The sequence below is a fragment of the Suillus subalutaceus genome, assembly GCF_016647625.1.
Source record: "Suillus subalutaceus strain FC151 chromosome Unknown DFJ58scaffold_4, whole genome shotgun sequence".
NCBI classification, from domain to species: domain Eukaryota; kingdom Fungi; phylum Basidiomycota; class Agaricomycetes; order Boletales; family Suillaceae; genus Suillus; species Suillus subalutaceus.
The window spans coordinates 385,650-403,806 of NW_024540253.1; the positions used below are offsets into that span (position 1 = coordinate 385,650).

Consider the following 18,157-nt stretch of genomic DNA (forward strand, 5'->3'; position numbering starts at 1 on the left):
GGCGCCGATCCAGCAGTCCAGTACAAGTATATTCCCAGAAGCCAGTCCCGCATTTGCACACTCCGATGAGTTGATACTTTCCAGTCTCTTCGTTCAGTGGAAACCAGGTACATGAAATGACCACTGGACAGCCAAGCAAGAGTACCACAAATGAGTCATCACACCTTCAAGCACCTCTGGCGTTAACGGTCGCATCTGGTACCTTGGTGGCATTTACCTAGTGGCGACTCCGCTGCTAGATAACTTGAAAGATGCTGACATGCTCAGTCATGACGACTAAGTACTAACACAAAATAAATAGCCCCGTACAAGGAAATTCACCTCTGCAATGCGTGCTTGGGAGGTACGTACAGTCCAATGAACACTTTCTTGGTTCTTACTGCGACCGAAAGAGGTCTCGACGCCACGTCGATCAGGACTGAATATTAATTCTTGAATACCTTATCTAGGAGGTATATATATCCGACGGAGTATCCAAAGAGACTCAGTTTGCTCTTCACTAGTTGCTCCCTCACCTACTGGCTTCCTCACTGTCGCTCGCTACATCGTCCCGAGTCAATCACAATGGTTGACTGGAAAACCCCAAAGGAAATAGAAGCAGAAGGTGGTGAGTATCATGCTGAATTTCTAGGAATTTCCTACTCTGATCATTCTGCCCTTGCAGTCCCTTTCATCAAGGCAGTCTATGTCCTATTTGGAATTTACATATGGGAAATCTGCACAACTGGCAGATTCGAGTTATCTATATTCTTGGGTAGGCGCAAGTTGACTTGGCCTTTGGTGCGTCTCTCCCTCACCTATGATCCTGTCTGACTTTAACTGTCACAGAGTATGTGTATTACCCATTGGCAATTTTCTGATGCTTATGCGGTCTAAAGTTTTCTTCTTTCTGTGCCGTTACAGCATGCTCCTTGCTTTCATTGGATTGTAAGCCGCTAAGCTATCCCCTCGTATTGCTGACTCAAGTCAACTCCAGGATCATCTTCGTTAATGTATCCATGAAGGTAACAACGCGTTTCCCTCAAATATAAAGTAACTCATCCTCGGTTTCGGTTAGATTGATTGTAATGTGTGTGCTGTTTCTCATATGCATACTACGGCTGACATTGGCCATCCGACTGAAGGCTCTGTACACATTTACTTTTGTGAGCTAGTGGAAACGTCGTTAGACCGATTGAAACTAATATGATACTCGCAGATCGCAGGCAATTTAACAATTCTAGGTGCCTCCACTTCACTGATGATCAGAACGTAAGTACTGTCTCACTTTATATCATTTATTGTAAGCTACTGGTTGATCTCACCTCCGAAGCATGGCGCTTTGGGAGTGGAAACGCCAGGCAGTTCTGTCAATGCTTGCCCTGTCATTTGGACAGTGCGCGATCCTAATTTGCACCATAACGACCGTACAAGCATCATGGGATCACCAGGCTAGGGCTTGTGTGGTTGTCAGGACAAACCACATCCTCCTGAGCCTGAACTACGCCTACAGCAAGTGACCCAAGTCCTCCACTATATTTCACAGCTCATTCAACGTCTACCAGCTATGTCATTTGACTTTGTGATTTTGGTGATGACACTACTCGTTCTGAGAAAACGTTTCAGACATGAGGATCTTTCGACCCTTCTCTGTCGCGACGGCTTGGTTTACTTCCTCATCACATCGACTTGCAACACCGTTCCAGCCGTAGGTCCTCTTCTCAGATACGCTCTCACTCAAGCTGACATCCACACAGGTCTTAGCTGCTCTCAACCTCAACGGTGAGCTAGTTATGTTGCAATGTTTATAGAATCAAGCCTGACTTGTATTGGGACTCCTAGATGAGATGAATGTGTGAGTGGCTTCCACGATTACATTCCGTTTTGCTGGGCTAAAACAAATGCTGGACGTAGCATCGCGATGGTGAGTTGCATGGCTGCTTTTTTTTTTTGTCTGACTGAGCTCTATTTCAGGTGCCCGCTGCTACAGTCTCGTACGTGCCTTGTTTTATTCTTATGGTCATTTTTTATAACGGCGCACAGAGCTATTGCTGCCTGTCGTGTGTTTATTCGCCTCGATGCATATAACAAAGGCAACGGCGAGAAGGTTCGCAATAACCCGTCGTTGGTTAATCACAATTCCACCTCTCCTTCAGTTAGCCCTAGAAGTCCTACTTCATCGCCGGGTCCTATCAGCTTTTTGCCCTTGCCCAGTCCTAAGACAACGAAGCAAGGGATTCGTGTCACGGGCACTATGGATTTGTCTGGGTACGTACTTGGTTAAAGGCAAATTGGGAAGATCTAATCATAATGTGTTCCAGCCCATCACAATCCGCCAGGAGCAAGTCCCCTTACGAGCGCGACAGCGACCGCACTTCGGTCGACTCCGGGTCAGACTCGAAGTATCCTGGTCCTCACGGTGACAGGCGTTTGATCGCTCGGATTTCACCGTACATCCGCTTTGGCTCAGCCGTTTGAGTGGATGCTGGATACCGCTTTTTGTCACCGTGTTACCCTGGAATTTTCTAGTTCGAAAGTTGCAATTTGCAAATGTAGGAGAAATATCTGTAATCAAATAGGTTCATCCGCCCTAATTGTTTAGTATGTATATACTGTGACTCAGATAGTGTGGAGATGGACCTCGAGTTATGTTATCGCAAGTATAATGCTTTTGGATATGTGGCGGTATACAGATGGCACGGCGATAAGTAAGGTAACCTGATGAAAAGACATAGGGTCGTACGCCAATAACCACGCATCATCGCCGACGTGACGGGCGCCCAGACTTCCGCCGCGCTGCTGGTAGTCCCTGGCGGTTCATTCTCGTCGACTTCGGTACAGGCGTCATGCCTTTTGACTTTCTCCACTCCTCCCTTCGCGAGTTCCTTGGACCGTGAGTCGAGATGCGCGATGGTTTTGTTGTTGACGATTTTGCGGAATCATCGAGTTCCATGGCATCTAAAAGAGTAGTCAGGTTGGAATTTCAAGATTATGTCCAGAGAGCCTATAGACCTGGTGCCGTAGAATCATCTGGTAGGGTAGATGTAAGCAAGGATGATTTATGCATTAGACAAACTGAAAAAAGCGAAAAGATGCAGCTCCCCCTGGTGCCATCTTAGAGCTTGAAAATGCGACGAACCTTGTGCAGCATCACCTTCCACCGGTTCTGCTAATTCCTCATCTCCATCATCAATTTTCGCCGTCAATTTAGAATGGAGTCTCTGGAGACGTGCAGCCTCAGTTGCTGCATATACACCTTCATCGCGTTTTTTTGCTCTGAATGAGCGCTTTACTTTTGATCGAGTTGATTTTGCCATGTCAATGACAATGTGGAAGGAATCACAAATGGTTCGCAAATGAGGGGACCTCTGGCTGATACTACACACGTGACACATTCAACTCGTTCAAAGTTCGAGAACGACTAAGTATCAGAAGCAGCCACTTCAAACCGTCTATCCGTTAGATAAGTGGCCGTGCATTAATGACACCTTTCGTTGTGGGGTATCAGGCTCATACCAAAAATTGGATGGTCCGAAGATATGTTCACCAATTCATGCTGTCTTCGAAGAAATGACTGCTGGAATAGAAAGTACCTAAATCAGCCGGCACCACCGCTACTGACAGAAGTCTGAAATTTGAGCCCGAGTCCATAGCACTGCGGTTAGTTAGTCATTATGATGCAAGATCATCTCTCAAGTCTAGACGCCCTCCACTGCAAAACGCAGGTTCAAGGACGGACGATCATCCAGGTCTTTGATGCATCTACATCGCGATAGATCATGCAATCACTATACAAACCTACTCCGATCGAATAAACTCTCGAAAGTCCTATGATACAACAAGAGTAATGGCCTGGAGCCGTCGCAAAAGATATTTTGAGTGGATACTGCATGATCATTCTGGAGGAGCTTCCCTGTAAAGTCGCAAAACATATAAGCATAGAGAACTGGAAGAGGAGGAATGATACTCATGATGTACAGCACGTTGTTACACCTGCAGGAAAGCTGGTAAAAGCATCAACGATGGAACAATGAAACACGTACCTGATGAAGACTTCGCCCAGAGCACCATTTGATTTCCCGTCTTGGAATTCCTCTGTGTTAGCCAGCTATGTAATATATTAGATCCACAGAAAATAAGCATCAAACTTGTCGTCCATACCTGAAGGTTCATGTACCCATCCGTACTGACAAGGAATCCTTTGTACTCGAGCCCCCATTTTAGTCTTACAAATACCGGCTTCCCGGTAAGCTCCTGCATGAAAGGCTTGGGGTTAACAGGGTTGACCTAGGATGGGTTAATATCATGACATCCGACTATGAGCTTGTTGACGCACCGACGACATCTTGGTTGTTGATAGAGGATAGATGTAAGTAAATTCGGACTTCGAAAAAGGCAAGAAAGGAATAAAATACAACCTTGTGACATACTCGCTTTGATTCGCCTTTGGTCGCGTTCGTGCCGTTAACTTGTACAAAACATGTCAGACCGCGAAGGACACTCGGGAGCTGGACCGTCGGATGAAGATCTGTCGCTGCCAAAGGCAACGGTCGCAAAGATGATTAGTGGTATGTCTCAGAAGCATGTAGTTCATTTTCCGACTCTTGAACTGTTATTCGATCCCCATTACCTGGCTCTCAGAACTACTACCAGCTGAGGTCACATGTGCGAAGGAGACGCGAGATCTAGTCATAGAGTGTTGTGTAGGTGAACATCGTCAATGATCTTCCTGTGCCTCGATAGGGCTCATACATTTGGTAGAATTTATTCACTTGATCTCATCGGAGGCCAACGAGATATGTGAGCAAGAATCCAAGAAGACAATAGCACCGGAGCATATCATCGCGGCACTGAAGGTATGTTTATGATTGACCTCTATGCTCCACTGACTTTGCTGTAGCGACTAGGCTTCGATTCCTTTACAACTGAAGTTGAAGATGTCCTCAAAGATCACAAACAGCAACAAAAGGTGCGTGAAGTTCATACTGACGCCTATCATATGATGGACTTTTTCCAGGACCGAGAGAAGAAGGCAGACAAGATAAAAGATTCGGGTATGACGCCAGAAGAACTTATGGCAAAGCAAGAAGAACTTTTCGCTGCAAGTCGTGCAAAATTCGCTCAACCGCAGGGGCAGCAACAGCCATCGGCGGAAACTTAGGTGGCGACGCCGATAGCGAACACTCATGGTACCTGCGATTCGTATTATTGTTGTATCGGACCCCGTACATCAGTACTTCTAATGATTTTTATTTTCTATTTCTCTGTCTTGTCGCTGCCGCAGAACTTCAAGGCGTCTATGTGGAGAGTCTTGGTTCCATTCTTCCACTCCATTGGAGCCCACTGTAAGGTGTGGAAGACTAAACTGTTGAACCGTGAAAGAGGCTGACACCGAAGCATACAGAGATGCTAGAATGTGTGAATGACGATCTAATTAGCTGTGTGTCAGCATCATGAGTACACTGACAAACCTTCATAGACGTTTCCGTTTGCGATGGACAATCCCGCAGCGAGCCCGCCAAGAAAAGAGTTGCCAGCACCTGGTTTTCTATCAGTATGATCACAGCTATGCACATACTCACCCAAAGAATCACCTGTGACATCGACCACCTTGTCGATATTCTCAGTGGAACTCCAGAATGCGTCAATCCATTGCCCTTTCCTGTCAGAAGTGATGACGTATGCGCCGAGAGCACCACTGCGTATTATAACGCTTCCACTATTTTCCTTACCCACACCCATCTTCAAGAACTCCGATGCAGCATTTTCTACAGCAGATTTCGTAACAACCAAGGGAAGAGAAAGTAGGCTCAGGGCCTCCTCAGCATTTGGACTAGTGTTTGCGTGAGCAGAAGACACCGATGCTGACTATGTCTCGCCTACCTGAGGATTGCGATATGAGGGAGGACTGCTTTTAGTGAAGGTAACTCCTCGGGAATACATCTATCCTGCTTAATATTCAATCATTAATTGTGAGACAGAAGCCTGCACGAACAGGTATGGGTTCAAATATTGTGGTCGGATTCCATCCTTCAATCTCTTGGATTTCTGATATGATTTGAAGCGCACGCGTGGGTGAACAAATGAAATGAACCGAAGCAGGACGTGTAAGCCGCGTTCTTTCCAGGTCGCGAGGCGTGAGTCTGATCCGCGGAGTAATGTATTCAAAGCTATTGTCATATGGGAAAGTCAGGCGGTGGCGATAGATGCATAATGTGAGGAGATAGCAACCCTCGATATTCTCCTCTGTAGGAATTCCTTGATCGAGTAGTAACACGATTCATGTCGTCACGAAAGTGCCATATGTCAGAACCGTATGTTAGTAACTGATTCTGGATGTCCTGAGGGAAATCGTTTCCTCGATCGATAATCATTCCAATGTTATCGGGAGGCAACCTGCAAGAAGGTCGAGCCGTTCACAAATCCAAGTCATACGAAACAACAACTCGTTAATGCTGACCAGATGCGAGCACCGATAGTGGCATACGTTCCTCCGCCTCCGATCTATCATGACATATGGCGTGAGGACGTTGACAGCAGCATGAATCTGTAACTAGCTTCCCTGGGGTGCCACAGTCTCTCCAGTAGGTTTCCCTTGTTCGTCTGCAAAGGAAAATTCATCAATGATAAACATCCCAAAGCTCACAAATCGGATCGTCATATCTGGAATAGTATGAGGTATGAAACAAACCCCCACAGCAAAGCCTGTGTTACTGTTGCTAACCCGCCGGTTCCTTCCGGGCATGATGTTACCGTGGCGTCTCCGCTGATAATATTGTCTGCAACTGGATAAGTATCTAGTAATCTATATCACTCATGCAAGTTTGGAATGTCATATACGACCCGCTCGAATTCCCAGATTCCGTGCGTGCCATGTCGTTCACGTTGCACTTCACGTTACCGTTCTGATCGCCTCATACATCCGATTAGCTTTATCACAGCGCATTGCCCCTAGTCGATCAGACAGCACAGAGCAAGATCACCAAGTTTCATCGCCGCGAAGACGCTTGTCGTACGTATACAACTCACCAGGTTGTATATTGGCACTACCCACACTTACGCTTGATCTTTCATCCAAGGATCGCTCATTGGCAATCTCCTTCCCAGAGTCTTACTCAAGAAGCGAGGCGTGGCTGGAGATGCCATGACTTTTGCAGCTACCGATACGGGGAAGCCATATTGTGTATGTCTTTGCAAGATAATCACCCTCATCTTGTATTGATTCTTTACCCAGACAACTCCTGGAATAGACCCACCCTTGGCTTTCAATGTTACTCATGATGAAGGCGTCATCGCCATGGCCTTCGGAACGGGCGATTTAGGACCTCCGGCATTCAGTGTAGGAGTTGATGTCATGAAACTCAAAATTCCTCCGCGGACTACTTTTACTGAATTTGTTGACATCGTCGACAGTCAGGTGAAACGTTCGTGCTTCCTATCTTCGGGCTGCGCTCATTCCCTCGCCTTATCACCGAAAGCTCACGGCTCGAGAGAAGAATTTAATTCTTGCTGACGTCACTGAGGAAGAGGCAATTCGCAGGTTTTACTGGATATGGACCCTGAAAGAGGCTTACACCAAAGCTCTCGGGATTGGCCTCGGCTTTGATTTCAGAAGGATAGAATATGATGTTGTGGAGGAGAAAGTGACCGTTGATGGCGAACCTGCGAGAGGATGGCAGTTCTTGAGATTCGAACTGCCGCAATATGGACTCAATTATGTCGGCTTTGCTGCAAAGTTCGTTGGAGGGCGGGGGACGAGCATATCAGAACTGAGTGAAGGGTGTCTCGTTTGCTATGATGCTGTATCATTTGTTAACCGTGCGATCGAAGAAATGAGCTAGACAACTAGACACCTGTATCGTATTAGGGATGTACTGGGAATAAATGCTATATGTTAGACTACTACGTAAATTGATTTTGAGGGAGACGGAAATAAGTATACTGCGCTCATCGATATGATTACCTGGGATATTATACTCTAGAAGTATGCGTCTAAGTGAGATCAATATGCAAGGAAGATTTCTGAACCAAAAAGCAGGTCATCCTCAGAATGGTTCCTGGCTTGAAGGGGCGCTGATTGCCAAACCCTCTTTGCGCCGTCATTTTGCTTTACCTGAGAGCCCCAGTGCATCCCGGAGAGCTCGAATGCATTGAGCTCTGTGAAGGACGTCAGAACGCTGGCCACCTGCTCATAGAATTCCTGTACCACATAGATTAATGTTCCTGAGCGCTACAAGTGAAAAAGCCATGACGACTTACGGCAGTTGGAGCAATGAAGATGTCCTTGGTTGACATCACTCGCAAATAGACCAAGTGAGGCACATGCCTGTGCAGTGTTTCCAAGAAGGGCACAGGAGGTGCATTTGTAACGGCTCCCAGAATGACCACAGGGACAGTCGAGCGGGCAAGTAGAGGAATATCATCCTCCATAAGACCCCCGCCGTTCAGATGAATACTGCTGACGGGACGGCCGGGAACAATTAATTCAGCTGCCCGGGATGAGCCAATGAACTGTTGCAGTTGGGGAATAGAAGTTGGAGCAAGGTAAGGGAGTGGGGAATTGCGCGTGAACATGGTAGGAATAGAATCCACTTCAAGCTCAAGAAGTGACGGCGTCCTATCAAGGAACCGGGCGACGTTTCCATCAAAAGAGAAGGAGCAGGTGAACTGAAGCAAGTGCGGGAAGTGAATACGACTAGACGCTTCCTTCAACACCCAGCTCACGCTCGAATCCACGAGGAGAGTAAGAGAGGTTAACTCTGACATATTAAGAATGGCTTTAGCAAGTTGGCGATAATAAGCGAGGAAGACGGGAGCAAGCGAATCTATAGCGATATAAAAGGACCGCACGAAACGGGCGACATGCGGTTTCTTCGCAAGAGTGTCAATGACACATAAGTTTTGCGACCAGGCGGAAGCCGATACACTACAATAGAGGACGCGTTGTGCCACTGGACAGAGAGCGGAGCATGTTTGAGCAAGAGCAGCGAGAGAAGAGTAAGAAAGATACTGCGCAATGCTATCGAGAAGCTCGACTGGTAAGCTGTACATGGACATGGGTGCTTAATGCAACCCGAGCTGAACGCGGGATCTCTTATAAAGGCGAGCCTTGGGCGCACAGGCACTGGATGTCTATAGAATATTATTTTTGAGTGATTGCCGCCGTGTGAAGGAAAAAAATGAATGCAAGCGAATTGAACTAAAGACTGAGAAAGTCCATGGATAGAGAATGACATTGAGATGTAAGCTTAGATTTGATTACATAAAAATAAAAAAGCTTAAGGGAAACGAGGCGGTGGGTACAAAACATGCCAGCAAGCATGAGTTATGGGAAATTATTTTTACCGTTAATTACGTAACTCTTGAACTTAGCATAAAGCAGAGTACTCTAACGTGAACTTCGCAATTGCTAACATTCCGTAGTTATTGCATCATGCGCAGTCTAGGGGGACTTGGGATCAATTGTTTGGTGTTACCATTCACGAAACAAGTTTTAAATTTCAGACCCTCCTCGAAGTCGCACTATTTTCGAACTCCTGCCTTATGGAATGCAAATAGGCACGTTCAAACGCGAGGCGATGCTCGTTCCGGTCAGCAAAATAACGCGTTCCTCACGCGATTCTCCCGCTTTCAACGCTGTACTAACTCGTGTATCATGAACAGCTCCGTATCCAAAACGGACTCATATGTGTGGTGAGCTCACTCCCGCGCACGCTGGCATCCACGTCACGTTGACTGGTTGGCTGCTCCCTGAACGGTGATTACCTTTTGGATCTGTTCTCCTTTCAATTTGCTCACTTTTTCTAAATAAAGCAAAGTCTCAAAAACAATGTCCTTCTTTCCCATCAAAGATTCTTCTGGAATAACTCAATTGGTTGTACGCAAGGAGCATGCGAATGCTCATCTGACCGCGTTGTCCGAACTTCCTGTAGAGTCGACTATTGCGATCGAGGGTCAAGTCCTCGTCAGACCAGAGCTATCTCGCCGTGATGTCAGTGGGGCCTTTTTTCTCACAAGCCGTCATTGTTCTAGCCGCTCATCCAAAGTATCATCAAGGAAGGCACAGGTCAGATTGAGGTCCAAGTAAATAACTTTACTCTCCTCAATCCTGCGCATCGCAACATGCCATTCATACCGTCGGACAATCAGACATTGGTATGCGGGGTGACGCGGAGTTCTTCTACTATTAATGAGATCAATAATAGGTCAATGAAGACCTTAGAGCACGTTTTCGATATCTTGATCTTCGCAGGACTGCCCTTGCAGACAACATCAGAAAAAGAAGCCAAGTTGCTCGAATAATTCGGGATACTCTGCATGACGATGGTGCGTGCTCTTGATATCCGTCAAATGTCTCAAGATCACAGTCGCTCCTAGGCTTTCTTGAAGTGGAGACTCCACTGCTTTTGAAATCAACGCCAGAAGGTGCAAGAGAGTTTTTGGTCCCGTCTCGCGTTGGCCAATCAACTGCGCAGCATGATACCCCCCTGTTCTACGCTCTTCCCCAGTCTCCACAGCAACCAAAACAGTTGCTTATTTGTTCTGGAGCCGTTGACAAGTATTTTCAGATAGCCAAGTGCTTCCGCGATGAAGATGGTCGGAAGGACAGACAACCCGAGTTCACGCAAATCGATCTAGAAATGGCATTTGTCTCATGGGGTGTGGATCCAGATATTTTCTCATCCAGTTCATGGCGAATCGGAGGCCACGAGGTTCGTGCCGTAATCGAAAGGCTTGTTCAACGCATATGGCAGAAAGTCGAAGAAATCACACTTCCGAGCTCGTTCCGGGTGATCACCTACAACGAAGCAATGGCACGTGTAAGCTAGCCATTTACCGATCGAGGGACATTGTAATCTGGTCATATTAATGATCGTTTAGTATGGTTCAGACAAACCCGACACTCGGATCGATCTTGAGGTTGTATCGACTGTTTGTACACTGAATAACGCTTACACTGCCTATACTAGATCCAGGATATTACGCCCTCGCTACCGATTCATGCTCAGGCGTTGTTTGAGGACCTTGGGGACATTCTTGAGGCGATCATTATTCGTCCATCTGAGAGCTGCTCATTCTTGCGGGCAAGTAACGAATGCGACTACAAGAACGAACCGAATGTCGTCAGTTGTCACTTCTTGATCAGTATCGATAATTCCACATGATCAGTTTATAGAGCCGCTCTGTGATCGCCGATAGTAATTTGTTAAATTGGCTGTGTGATAACCGGTCTATCGATTTGAAGCTGAGCAGCGAGGAGCACGCTCTTTTGAATAAGATGTTGGGAGTCAGTAGCGGCGATACCATATGGCTATCTCGTCGTCGGAAAATTCCCGAGGTGTGTCTCTATACTATCTCCGGTGCTTCCAAGTCATGTATTACATGTGGATAGGGCGGGTCCACTGCTTTGGGTCGCCTGCGAACACGAATATCTGAGTTGGCACAAGCCCGCGGTATGTGCTGTTTACTATTGTAACGGAGAGGCGTTCATACCGTTTGCAGGTGATTACGTACCTCACACGATTCCTCACTTCCTATGGGTCACCGAGTTTCCACTATTTACCCGCGCTGATCCTGACAAGGAGTTCTTGGCTTGCGGGCGATGGAGCAGCACACATCACCCTTTCACAGCGCCGATGTGGCAAGATATAGAAGCCATGTACGCAGGCCGTATCGATCAGGTTCGTGCTAATTCGTTTCGCAGAAGTCCTTCGCGCCAGTGGCTTATCCTTGGTCTCGACTTTACTTGTTAGGTTCGCGGACAACACTACGACCTGGTTCTGAATGGCGTTGAGATTGGTGGAGGCTCGGTTAGGGTACACGATGCTGCGATGCAAGAGTACATTTTTTCCCAGGTTTTGCAGGTTCGGTTCTCTGTCTCGCCCCCGTGGCGTGTTGTACTTTGTCCCGACTCACTCGTTTTCTTTATAGCTGAGTGATGCTGAGAAGTCGTCGTTTGATCATCTTCTGCATGCCCTCAAATGCGGTGCACCCCCTCATGGCGGAATCGCTCTCGGTAAACCATTCAAGGTTTCTGTAACCCACGCACTAAAAGCTAACAAAAACCTCCGATCTAGGCTTTGATCGCCTGATGGCTATCCTTTGCAAGACGCTAACTATTCGGGATGTCATCGCCTTCCCAAAAACTGGAGCAGGCACAGATCTACTTTTCAGGAGTCCGGCGGCCATCAACGAAGAGGTGCTATATCAGTATGGTGTCCGACCCACACGTTGTTGAAGCATGTCCCGGTACTTTTAGTTGATTATCGTAACTAATGACAACATCGTGAAAAGGTATCAATGTCCTCGTCAGCTGTTGGTGCACTACATAAATGATCATATCTCATCGTAAACGCAAACAACAAAAATTATAATATGCAATTACTAGACTTGTAGTGTCCCATCCGACTGTGGCGACTGGGGAATATGACTGAGGTCAGATTCCCCAATGTTATTCTGAGTAGAATGTCTCATCGTCGAATCAACTAATGTGGATTGAACTGGAGTGGCATCGTCCGTGACGGAAGGATATGGTGATGTGCCGTAGGTAAATGACTCCCAACTCGTATCAGGTTCGAGAGTCTCTGCGTGTATGTCGGGCGGTGAAGCCTCGGATTCTGAGAGGGGTGCATCGACGAGGTCACTCGAATGACGGACGTGTGTCTCATCAATTGCTGAAAGAACACTCCGAAGCTTAGACTCCGCCTTCCGTGCGTGATGTGTAGTGTTCGGCGGATGAGACTGACGACGCTTAAGCTGGGCAGAGGGTGATACCGATCGGGTAGGAGTTGAAGAAGGGGAGACAGAATCAGCCCATTCCGAAGTTGTGGCGAAGAAGCCCCCATTTGGAGCCCAAGAATTATTGATGATCGCTGGGGATACATCAGAATTTGGGGGTGGTGGTGTGGTAGCCAATGGGCTCGGCGAGGGCGAGGGTGCATTGGCCATTACGGCCAGCGGAGGAAGAATGGTGAAGATCTGGTCCTCCGCCTGAGGAGGTCCATACGAGTCAAAAGGGTCTGGAACAGATTGGAGCATCGCTTCCAAGATAGAATCCGATCTACAAGGCGGGGATAGGCCTTGAGTAATAGTAAATTCCAGGGTCTTAATGTGACTCACGCCTTGTTTGTGAATCTGTCAAACACATCCATAGTCGAGCGAACGGCTACGCAGACCTGGAGGCGAACAGGTCAGCATTTTACGAAGGTCTGATGATTTTTCAATATGCATACCTTGCCTTGCACCACGTCCCATACTTCTTCCTCGTGCTCCATTATTTCTTGGTAGTGTTGTACCTTGAGACCATCTAGGTCATCCACTTGGCGCTGGAGGACCGCAAGGGCTTCACGGAAGCTTTGGAGGTCTGGTAGGTGACAGACGTCACTCAAGGCCCGGGAAGACCGGAAGAAGAGACTTACTTCGCTGCTTTTTATTCATGTTACTCAATTCTGTTTGGCGAATGATTTCACTCTTTTCACGAAGAGTCTTCTCATACGATGCAGAGCGCTCCTGTGACAATAATATATGAAAGGGTCCGACATGAGGCTGCGGAGGAACTGCGTACATTTACGATCGTTCGGTATGTGTCCAAATGTTGCCGCAATGGTTTTTCGAAGCTCTTGTCAAGTGTCTCCGCCTATTCAAAAGTATAAGAATTGAAGCAAGGAAGAATAACAGTAATTCGCACAAGGACATGCCAATGGTTACCGATGAGATGATGAAGTCCTGAGGCGGCCTGTAGTCTTGTGCCTGCTTCGTACGTAGGTCCCTTCAAACTGCATGAATGAGCCCCGGTTTCCTACTCGATATTGACAGTCGGAGCATACCCTGAGCATTTCTCCAAAGCATCTGCAAATGCAAAAGTCACTTTCGACATATGGAGTAAAGCAGCGCGATAATTCGCGCTTGCATTCATGAGCTGCGCAGAAACCCATCATGTATCAGGCTCTTCTGAACTTCGACAACGTATTGGCAAGGAACGCACGTCGTCATAAGACTGCAAGCTAACTTTGAGATTGGCCCGGGTAATGATCTTCTCAGGACCGTCCGCACCAAAATTCATTGCAGAAGCGTGTGTCGCGTCTGAAAACGTGGGTGAAGGAGGACCGGGAGAGGATGTACGCTTCGGTGATATAGCAAGGCTACGCATAGAACGATGCTCTCGAGGCATGCTGGAACAATGAGGCTAGTCAAACTGCCTGTAGGTGATGCAGTGCAGTTGCAGAGAATGATGTCCCCTTAGCATGCGACGCTCCCCGATTGGGTAATGTTACGGGCGGCTAGTAAACCTGATATCTCTCGTCGCCTGACAGACTGACAGTACTGAAGGTGCTGTACCAAGACGTCATAGGCGTTGCTCACGGAAATAAAAAACCACAGCTCAAATAATAACTCCACTGATGAAATACTGGAAGCTCGGGTATGAAAGAACAAGTTAATGTAGCGGAGTATGCAACGAAATTCAGTATTAATGGCATCAACCCGTCTGCTGCGCCCTGTATCCACGGATCACCGCCCAGACTTCCTCTCTGATCAGAAAACATCAGCGACTATGTGCAATCTGCACAGGATACAGCTGCGGTCAAATTCGTAGACAAATCGCTCAGACGGTAAGCAAGCGTCGATACTAGAATTTAGAAATACCAGAGGAAATCAGCCATGAAGCAAGCTGAGATTGTAACACACCTACCATGCTCAGGACTTCACACCCGCAGAGATAGCAGTCATCTTCTCTGGTGTGTCTCTGAGGAAGAATAATTTGGCCCGTCGCTGTCGTCTTCCCTCCTTTCCACCTCTGCCACCAGCTCTCTGCAAAATTTTGATATCCTTCACATGCGGCGAATTAACAAAAAACTGCATCTCCACGCCTGTCCGTTGTATGACATTCCGCAGGATAAAGGATGTGTCAGGGCCCCGCCGTCGTATGGACAGCAGAACCCCAGAGAAAGTAGTAGGTGCATGCTCGAGGCTGACCGACAGTACCGAACCAGGAAGAAGTCGGTCCGGATGTCTTCTGGCAAACCATGTAGCAAGCCATTTTTGTTTTGCAGGATGCGGGAGACTTTTTTGCAAGTAAGCCATTATGCCTTTCCCTTGGCGCAAAGCCTCCATCTGGGAAGCAGGTATTGCTGGCGACGGCGGCGGAAGTATGACAGCCTTCGAGAAAGGATATACCGTAGTATTGCTCGACAAATGTCTGACGAATGTTCTACATGATTTTGAGAACATAGTGACAGTCGCGCAAGTAATTCAACTTCCGTTCAAGTTTCGTACTTGGTAGATCATGGCCGGCAAATGCCGAGTCAGTGTCTCGCATGGTAATTATCGACAATTGCATTGTAGAGCAGGCAGAGTATGTATGAAAATAATACATAGCGAGAAAACAAGATATAGAACGGAGCAAAGGTCGGTTCGTAAGTCGCACAGCCTGGTTTCCAAAGTGCGCTCAAGGACAGAGGACAGCTGACGTACAGGATACGAAGGGCCACACACGCGCTGACGCTGTGCGCGTCAAGGTCCTCAGTTTTGCAATTAGAATCCACGCCCGCGCCCTCTGTAATATTCGTTTAGCTTTGCGTATGGAATATATTGTAAAAAGCTTACCTGCCGCGTGCTCTATAGGGGCTGTACCCGTACCCACCACGGTGACCACCTCGATATCCACCGCGGTAACCACTTCCCCGCCCTCTCCCCCGGTTGAAACCAGGAACATTAGTCCGCTTTGTAGTTACCTGTAAATGTAATAATTAGGTGACATACTGATGCTCGGAAAGCATCACAAGTACTTTTATTAATCGTCCACGGAATAAGGAATTGTCCATAGCTAATGCTGCATCTATGTGTTCAAGCTCGGCGAATTCGACATATGCGAACCTGTGAGCGAACTAAGACGAATTGGGTGTTAGAAGAAAAAACCCCGCGTACCCTTTAGGGTGTCCGGTGAACTTGTCGCACAGAATAGTTACACGATTGATCGTCCCGCAAGCCTGGAAGTGCGCTTGGATCTCTTCTGGGGTTGCCCCATAGTCCACCTAGATAAAAAGAACAGTATGAGTAAAGTCATCACCACAGTAGAAGGCACAGATAGTCGCACATTGCCAACAAATACGCTCCGGCCGTCGGCGATAGACTTTTCTTCCTCAGTCTCCATCGGAACACCTTGGTCCGCCTCAGTAGCAGATCCTCCATTTGCCGACTCTGCAGCTGCCTGCAGCTCCCTCAGTTTTTTTGCTTCACGTTCCATTTCCTCGACCCGTTGCTTCATGAGCTGAATTTCCTGGTGGACAAGGTTTGAGACGTCGAAGTTTAAGAGACGAGGGAGCGAACCTTCGATTCAAATTCGTCACCATCATCAATTATAGGGTCCACACCCTCCGCAGTGGGTGTTTGCGTCGCGTCAATATTGGCCATGGCAATAGTACTTGTGACAAGGACGAAAGTTTCATGGGCACTAACACGCCGTGCCAAATATGGGCAAACAACTTTGATGCCTTGCGCTTGCCGAGGCCCATCTCCGAGTCCTACTACTACTATACCACTAGCCACTGGCAAGCACTTAAGTAATAATTGTGCTACAACTCCCTATATACATTCGTGGAGAGTCACTCGTGAGTGTTTCTCGCAGTACGCATATTGCTCGTCTTTACGCCTCATTTGTTCTCATCGCTAGTGCCCAGTGCCCACTGTAACTATTGCCACTTACTCTTTGAAGCTTTCCTGAGGCTGCCTATGCAAAAGCCGAGATGACACATTATACTTCATTCAACGCCCCATATGCATCTACATGAAGGAATAATCCTTCAGGCGATGAAATCAAGTCCTTCAGGCAGTCTGGAAAACGAGCCGTGCATCCCGGTGCAATCCCACGAAGATACCTCGCTCTAGTGGCGTGCATTAATAGCGTTAAGGCAACCATCGCCTCGCTAGATGCTGTTCTCCTCTATGTGTGCAACACCGCAGCTACGGGTCCTGCACCTCTCACGTGTCTTGTCATAGGTCAAAGTTCTCGTCCTTGGGGTACTTGCATGGCTTCTCTCGATTCACTGTCATTACTGTGCCACGTAAGGTGAACGATATGGCATCTGTTCTACGAATATGTGGGTAAGCTCTGCAAGGAAGCTGTGTCATCCTCGTCTTCTCCAGTAAGTTTAGAACCCGTTGGAGGTGACGTTCTCCATCTACTCTATGAGCGTCATGCGCCCACGATATGAACTGCTTTCTACTCAAATACTTTTTTAGATGCAATGCTACATATGAACGTCTCTGTCATTCTGTCATTGATGTGAGATAGCGATGTTTTCGCACTGGAGACACGTTGCCTCGTTCTACAGGTGATATGCACATGCCACCCACATCATATGAATGACGGAAGCCCAGGGTGATCAAATTTGTGAGTGCCTTGTCTGCCACCGATATTGTCTATATGATTTTTTAAAACAAAATAAACTGTTTTGCTACCTTCCATTCTGGTTGATACTATGGGATACCTTTAAGTTGTAACATTGTTTCGAAAACTTCCGTAGGACAACGAGACGTGCCTCGTGCACAATTCTCATAAACCTCTTAATGAGTATCAGATTGGATGGCAGTATACGCCGACTCGAGTCATTGAACTCGTGCCGTCGCAGTGTGGAGCCATCGAGAGTCACCGCCGGACAGCCGCGCCTCGTGCAAAATTTGAACATGACATGCCATTCGGCAGGTGGCTTGGTCAAAACACTGCCTTATCACGTCCATATGGAGTTGGGAAGAGCCCCAAGAAGCACCGCTCTTTTGGGCAGGGTTGTAAACGGGATGTCAAGTAAGGTCAACTCCATATGACCACGTCGGGAGTCTGGCCAAAAGCTTAGGGCATGTCCCAACCCTGCGCTGTTTTACCTTTTAAGATGCAACACGCAATGGGGATCATTTCAGATATATTGTATTACGGAGACTTGACGGGGACCTTGTGAAAGGCGAGTAAGTATATCATGATGGAGCGTATCTGGTTAGTTTGATACCTTCTGTCTGCTTCCTTCCGCAGTCGAATTTGTCGTAAATACTATAATTAAAATGAGGTCCTAACAGTCTCCACAGATAGGATTACACACTGGAATCAGAATGGAAGAGCTTTTGTACATAGTAATCCTTCTTTTGATGGAGTGAGTGGGTGGCTTGTGGGTGATCGGGAACATTGATC

The 18,157-nt window shown here is 47.3% G+C and overlaps 10 protein-coding genes across 10 annotated transcripts; 4 read left to right on the top strand and 6 right to left on the bottom strand.

Moving 5' to 3' along the window:
- Nucleotides 1-221: 221 nt before the first annotated feature.
- On the top strand, nucleotides 222-2,488 carry DFJ58DRAFT_903453 (uncharacterized protein). Its single transcript, XM_041394862.1, has 14 exons — nucleotides 222-343; nucleotides 450-607; nucleotides 665-780; nucleotides 878-927; nucleotides 977-1,004; nucleotides 1,058-1,069; nucleotides 1,125-1,145; nucleotides 1,199-1,251; nucleotides 1,313-1,491; nucleotides 1,545-1,687; nucleotides 1,737-1,766; nucleotides 1,953-1,973; nucleotides 2,023-2,247; nucleotides 2,301-2,488. Exons 2-13 carry the CDS (start codon nucleotides 565-567, stop codon nucleotides 2,065-2,067), a joined length of 741 nt encoding a protein of 246 aa, XP_041250279.1. The 5' UTR covers nucleotides 222-343; nucleotides 450-564; the 3' UTR covers nucleotides 2,068-2,247; nucleotides 2,301-2,488.
- DFJ58DRAFT_758079 (uncharacterized protein) lies at nucleotides 2,489-3,366 on the bottom strand. Its single transcript, XM_041388263.1, has 3 exons — nucleotides 3,119-3,366; nucleotides 2,992-3,009; nucleotides 2,489-2,937 (listed from the first exon to the last, which is right to left on the bottom strand). The coding sequence occupies exons 1-3, from the start codon at nucleotides 3,294-3,296 to the stop codon at nucleotides 2,738-2,740; spliced, it is 396 nt and encodes a 131-aa protein (XP_041250280.1). The 5' UTR covers nucleotides 3,297-3,366; the 3' UTR covers nucleotides 2,489-2,737.
- Nucleotides 3,367-3,416: 50 nt separating this feature from the next.
- Nucleotides 3,417-4,358, bottom strand: DFJ58DRAFT_758084 (uncharacterized protein). Its single transcript, XM_041388264.1, has 5 exons — nucleotides 4,316-4,358; nucleotides 4,141-4,266; nucleotides 4,023-4,087; nucleotides 3,952-3,972; nucleotides 3,417-3,895 (listed from the first exon to the last, which is right to left on the bottom strand). Exons 1-5 carry the CDS (start codon nucleotides 4,322-4,324, stop codon nucleotides 3,874-3,876), a joined length of 243 nt encoding a protein of 80 aa, XP_041250281.1. The 5' UTR covers nucleotides 4,325-4,358; the 3' UTR covers nucleotides 3,417-3,873.
- Nucleotides 4,359-5,214, top strand: DFJ58DRAFT_758086 (histone-fold-containing protein). Its single transcript, XM_041388265.1, has 5 exons — nucleotides 4,359-4,547; nucleotides 4,621-4,686; nucleotides 4,741-4,835; nucleotides 4,880-4,948; nucleotides 4,997-5,214. Exons 1-5 carry the CDS (start codon nucleotides 4,460-4,462, stop codon nucleotides 5,138-5,140), a joined length of 462 nt encoding a protein of 153 aa, XP_041250282.1. The 5' UTR covers nucleotides 4,359-4,459; the 3' UTR covers nucleotides 5,141-5,214.
- DFJ58DRAFT_758096 (Ribokinase-like protein) lies at nucleotides 5,215-6,669 on the bottom strand. The gene is made up of 8 exons (XM_041388266.1): nucleotides 6,544-6,669; nucleotides 6,440-6,485; nucleotides 6,211-6,375; nucleotides 5,975-6,149; nucleotides 5,863-5,927; nucleotides 5,574-5,812; nucleotides 5,451-5,519; nucleotides 5,215-5,388 (listed from the first exon to the last, which is right to left on the bottom strand). Exons 1-8 carry the CDS (start codon nucleotides 6,638-6,640, stop codon nucleotides 5,219-5,221), a joined length of 1,026 nt encoding a protein of 341 aa, XP_041250283.1. The 5' UTR covers nucleotides 6,641-6,669; the 3' UTR covers nucleotides 5,215-5,218.
- A 126-nt stretch (nucleotides 6,670-6,795) lies between these two features.
- On the top strand, nucleotides 6,796-7,820 carry DFJ58DRAFT_651007 (uncharacterized protein; the record flags this gene model as incomplete). Its single annotated transcript, XM_041381600.1, has 5 exons — nucleotides 6,796-6,843; nucleotides 6,910-6,991; nucleotides 7,059-7,162; nucleotides 7,214-7,396; nucleotides 7,458-7,820. 5 exons carry the CDS (start codon nucleotides 6,796-6,798, stop codon nucleotides 7,818-7,820), a joined length of 780 nt encoding a protein of 259 aa, XP_041250284.1.
- A 161-nt stretch (nucleotides 7,821-7,981) lies between these two features.
- Nucleotides 7,982-9,030, bottom strand: DFJ58DRAFT_721654 (uncharacterized protein; the record flags this gene model as incomplete). The annotated part of the gene is made up of 2 exons (XM_041384823.1): nucleotides 7,982-8,179; nucleotides 8,239-9,030. The coding sequence occupies 2 exons, from the start codon at nucleotides 9,028-9,030 to the stop codon at nucleotides 7,982-7,984; spliced, it is 990 nt and encodes a 329-aa protein (XP_041250285.1).
- Nucleotides 9,031-9,665: 635 nt separating this feature from the next.
- On the top strand, nucleotides 9,666-12,217 carry DFJ58DRAFT_713242 (tRNA synthetases class II-domain-containing protein; the record flags this gene model as incomplete). Its single annotated transcript, XM_041383913.1, has 13 exons — nucleotides 9,666-9,736; nucleotides 9,793-9,970; nucleotides 10,036-10,134; nucleotides 10,185-10,305; nucleotides 10,357-10,799; nucleotides 10,861-10,911; nucleotides 10,950-11,102; nucleotides 11,156-11,317; nucleotides 11,372-11,432; nucleotides 11,482-11,660; nucleotides 11,733-11,843; nucleotides 11,911-11,995; nucleotides 12,057-12,217. 13 exons carry the CDS (start codon nucleotides 9,666-9,668, stop codon nucleotides 12,215-12,217), a joined length of 1,875 nt encoding a protein of 624 aa, XP_041250286.1.
- Nucleotides 12,218-12,363: 146 nt separating this feature from the next.
- On the bottom strand, nucleotides 12,364-14,211 carry DFJ58DRAFT_903462 (uncharacterized protein; the record flags this gene model as incomplete). The annotated part of the gene is made up of 8 exons (XM_041394863.1): nucleotides 13,964-14,211; nucleotides 13,806-13,897; nucleotides 13,667-13,754; nucleotides 13,544-13,615; nucleotides 13,398-13,488; nucleotides 13,212-13,342; nucleotides 13,099-13,154; nucleotides 12,364-13,039 (listed from the first exon to the last, which is right to left on the bottom strand). Exons 1-8 carry the CDS (start codon nucleotides 14,147-14,149, stop codon nucleotides 12,364-12,366), a joined length of 1,392 nt encoding a protein of 463 aa, XP_041250287.1. The 5' UTR covers nucleotides 14,150-14,211.
- A 462-nt stretch (nucleotides 14,212-14,673) lies between these two features.
- DFJ58DRAFT_721657 (uncharacterized protein) lies at nucleotides 14,674-16,389 on the bottom strand (the record flags this gene model as incomplete). The annotated part of the gene is made up of 7 exons (XM_041384824.1): nucleotides 14,674-15,187; nucleotides 15,451-15,532; nucleotides 15,583-15,698; nucleotides 15,739-15,852; nucleotides 15,904-16,010; nucleotides 16,073-16,255; nucleotides 16,306-16,389. 7 exons carry the CDS (start codon nucleotides 16,387-16,389, stop codon nucleotides 14,674-14,676), a joined length of 1,200 nt encoding a protein of 399 aa, XP_041250288.1.
- Nucleotides 16,390-18,157: the final 1,768 nt, after the last annotated feature.

Excerpts from the sequence above, each read along its gene's own strand:
- DFJ58DRAFT_903453 (XM_041394862.1), top strand. The coding sequence starts at position 565 with ATGGTTGACTGGAAAACCCCAAAGGAAATAGAAGCAGAAGGTG. Across the intron at positions 608-664 it reads GGAAATAGAAGCAGAAGGTG|TCCCTTTCATCAAGGCAGTC; the intron begins GTGAGTATCATG and ends CTGCCCTTGCAG. Across the intron at positions 928-976 it reads CTCCTTGCTTTCATTGGATT|GATCATCTTCGTTAATGTAT; the intron begins GTAAGCCGCTAA and ends AGTCAACTCCAG.
- DFJ58DRAFT_758086 (XM_041388265.1), top strand. The coding sequence starts at position 4,460 with ATGTCAGACCGCGAAGGACACTCGGGAGCTGGACCGTCGGATGAAGAT. Across the intron at positions 4,548-4,620 it reads GGTCGCAAAGATGATTAGTG|AACTACTACCAGCTGAGGTC; the intron begins GTATGTCTCAGA and ends CCTGGCTCTCAG. Across the intron at positions 4,687-4,740 it reads AGTCATAGAGTGTTGTGTAG|AATTTATTCACTTGATCTCA; the intron begins GTGAACATCGTC and ends TACATTTGGTAG.
- DFJ58DRAFT_758084 (XM_041388264.1), bottom strand. Across the intron at positions 4,088-4,140 it reads ATGGGTACATGAACCTTCAG|CTGGCTAACACAGAGGAATT; the intron begins GTATGGACGACA and ends TATATTACATAG. Across the intron at positions 3,896-3,951 it reads TGTAACAACGTGCTGTACAT|CAGGGAAGCTCCTCCAGAAT; the intron begins CATGAGTATCAT and ends TTTGCGACTTTA.
- DFJ58DRAFT_758079 (XM_041388263.1), bottom strand. The coding sequence starts at position 3,296 with ATGGCAAAATCAACTCGATCAAAAGTAAAGCGCTCATTCAGAGCAAAA.
- DFJ58DRAFT_758096 (XM_041388266.1), bottom strand. The coding sequence starts at position 6,640 with ATGACGATCCGATTTGTGAGCTTTGGGATGTTTATCATTGATGAATTT. Across the intron at positions 5,928-5,974 it reads CAATATTTGAACCCATACCT|GATAGATGTATTCCCGAGGA; the intron begins GTTCGTGCAGGC and ends AATATTAAGCAG. Across the intron at positions 5,520-5,573 it reads CAAGGTGGTCGATGTCACAG|GTGCTGGCAACTCTTTTCTT; the intron begins GTGATTCTTTGG and ends ATAGAAAACCAG.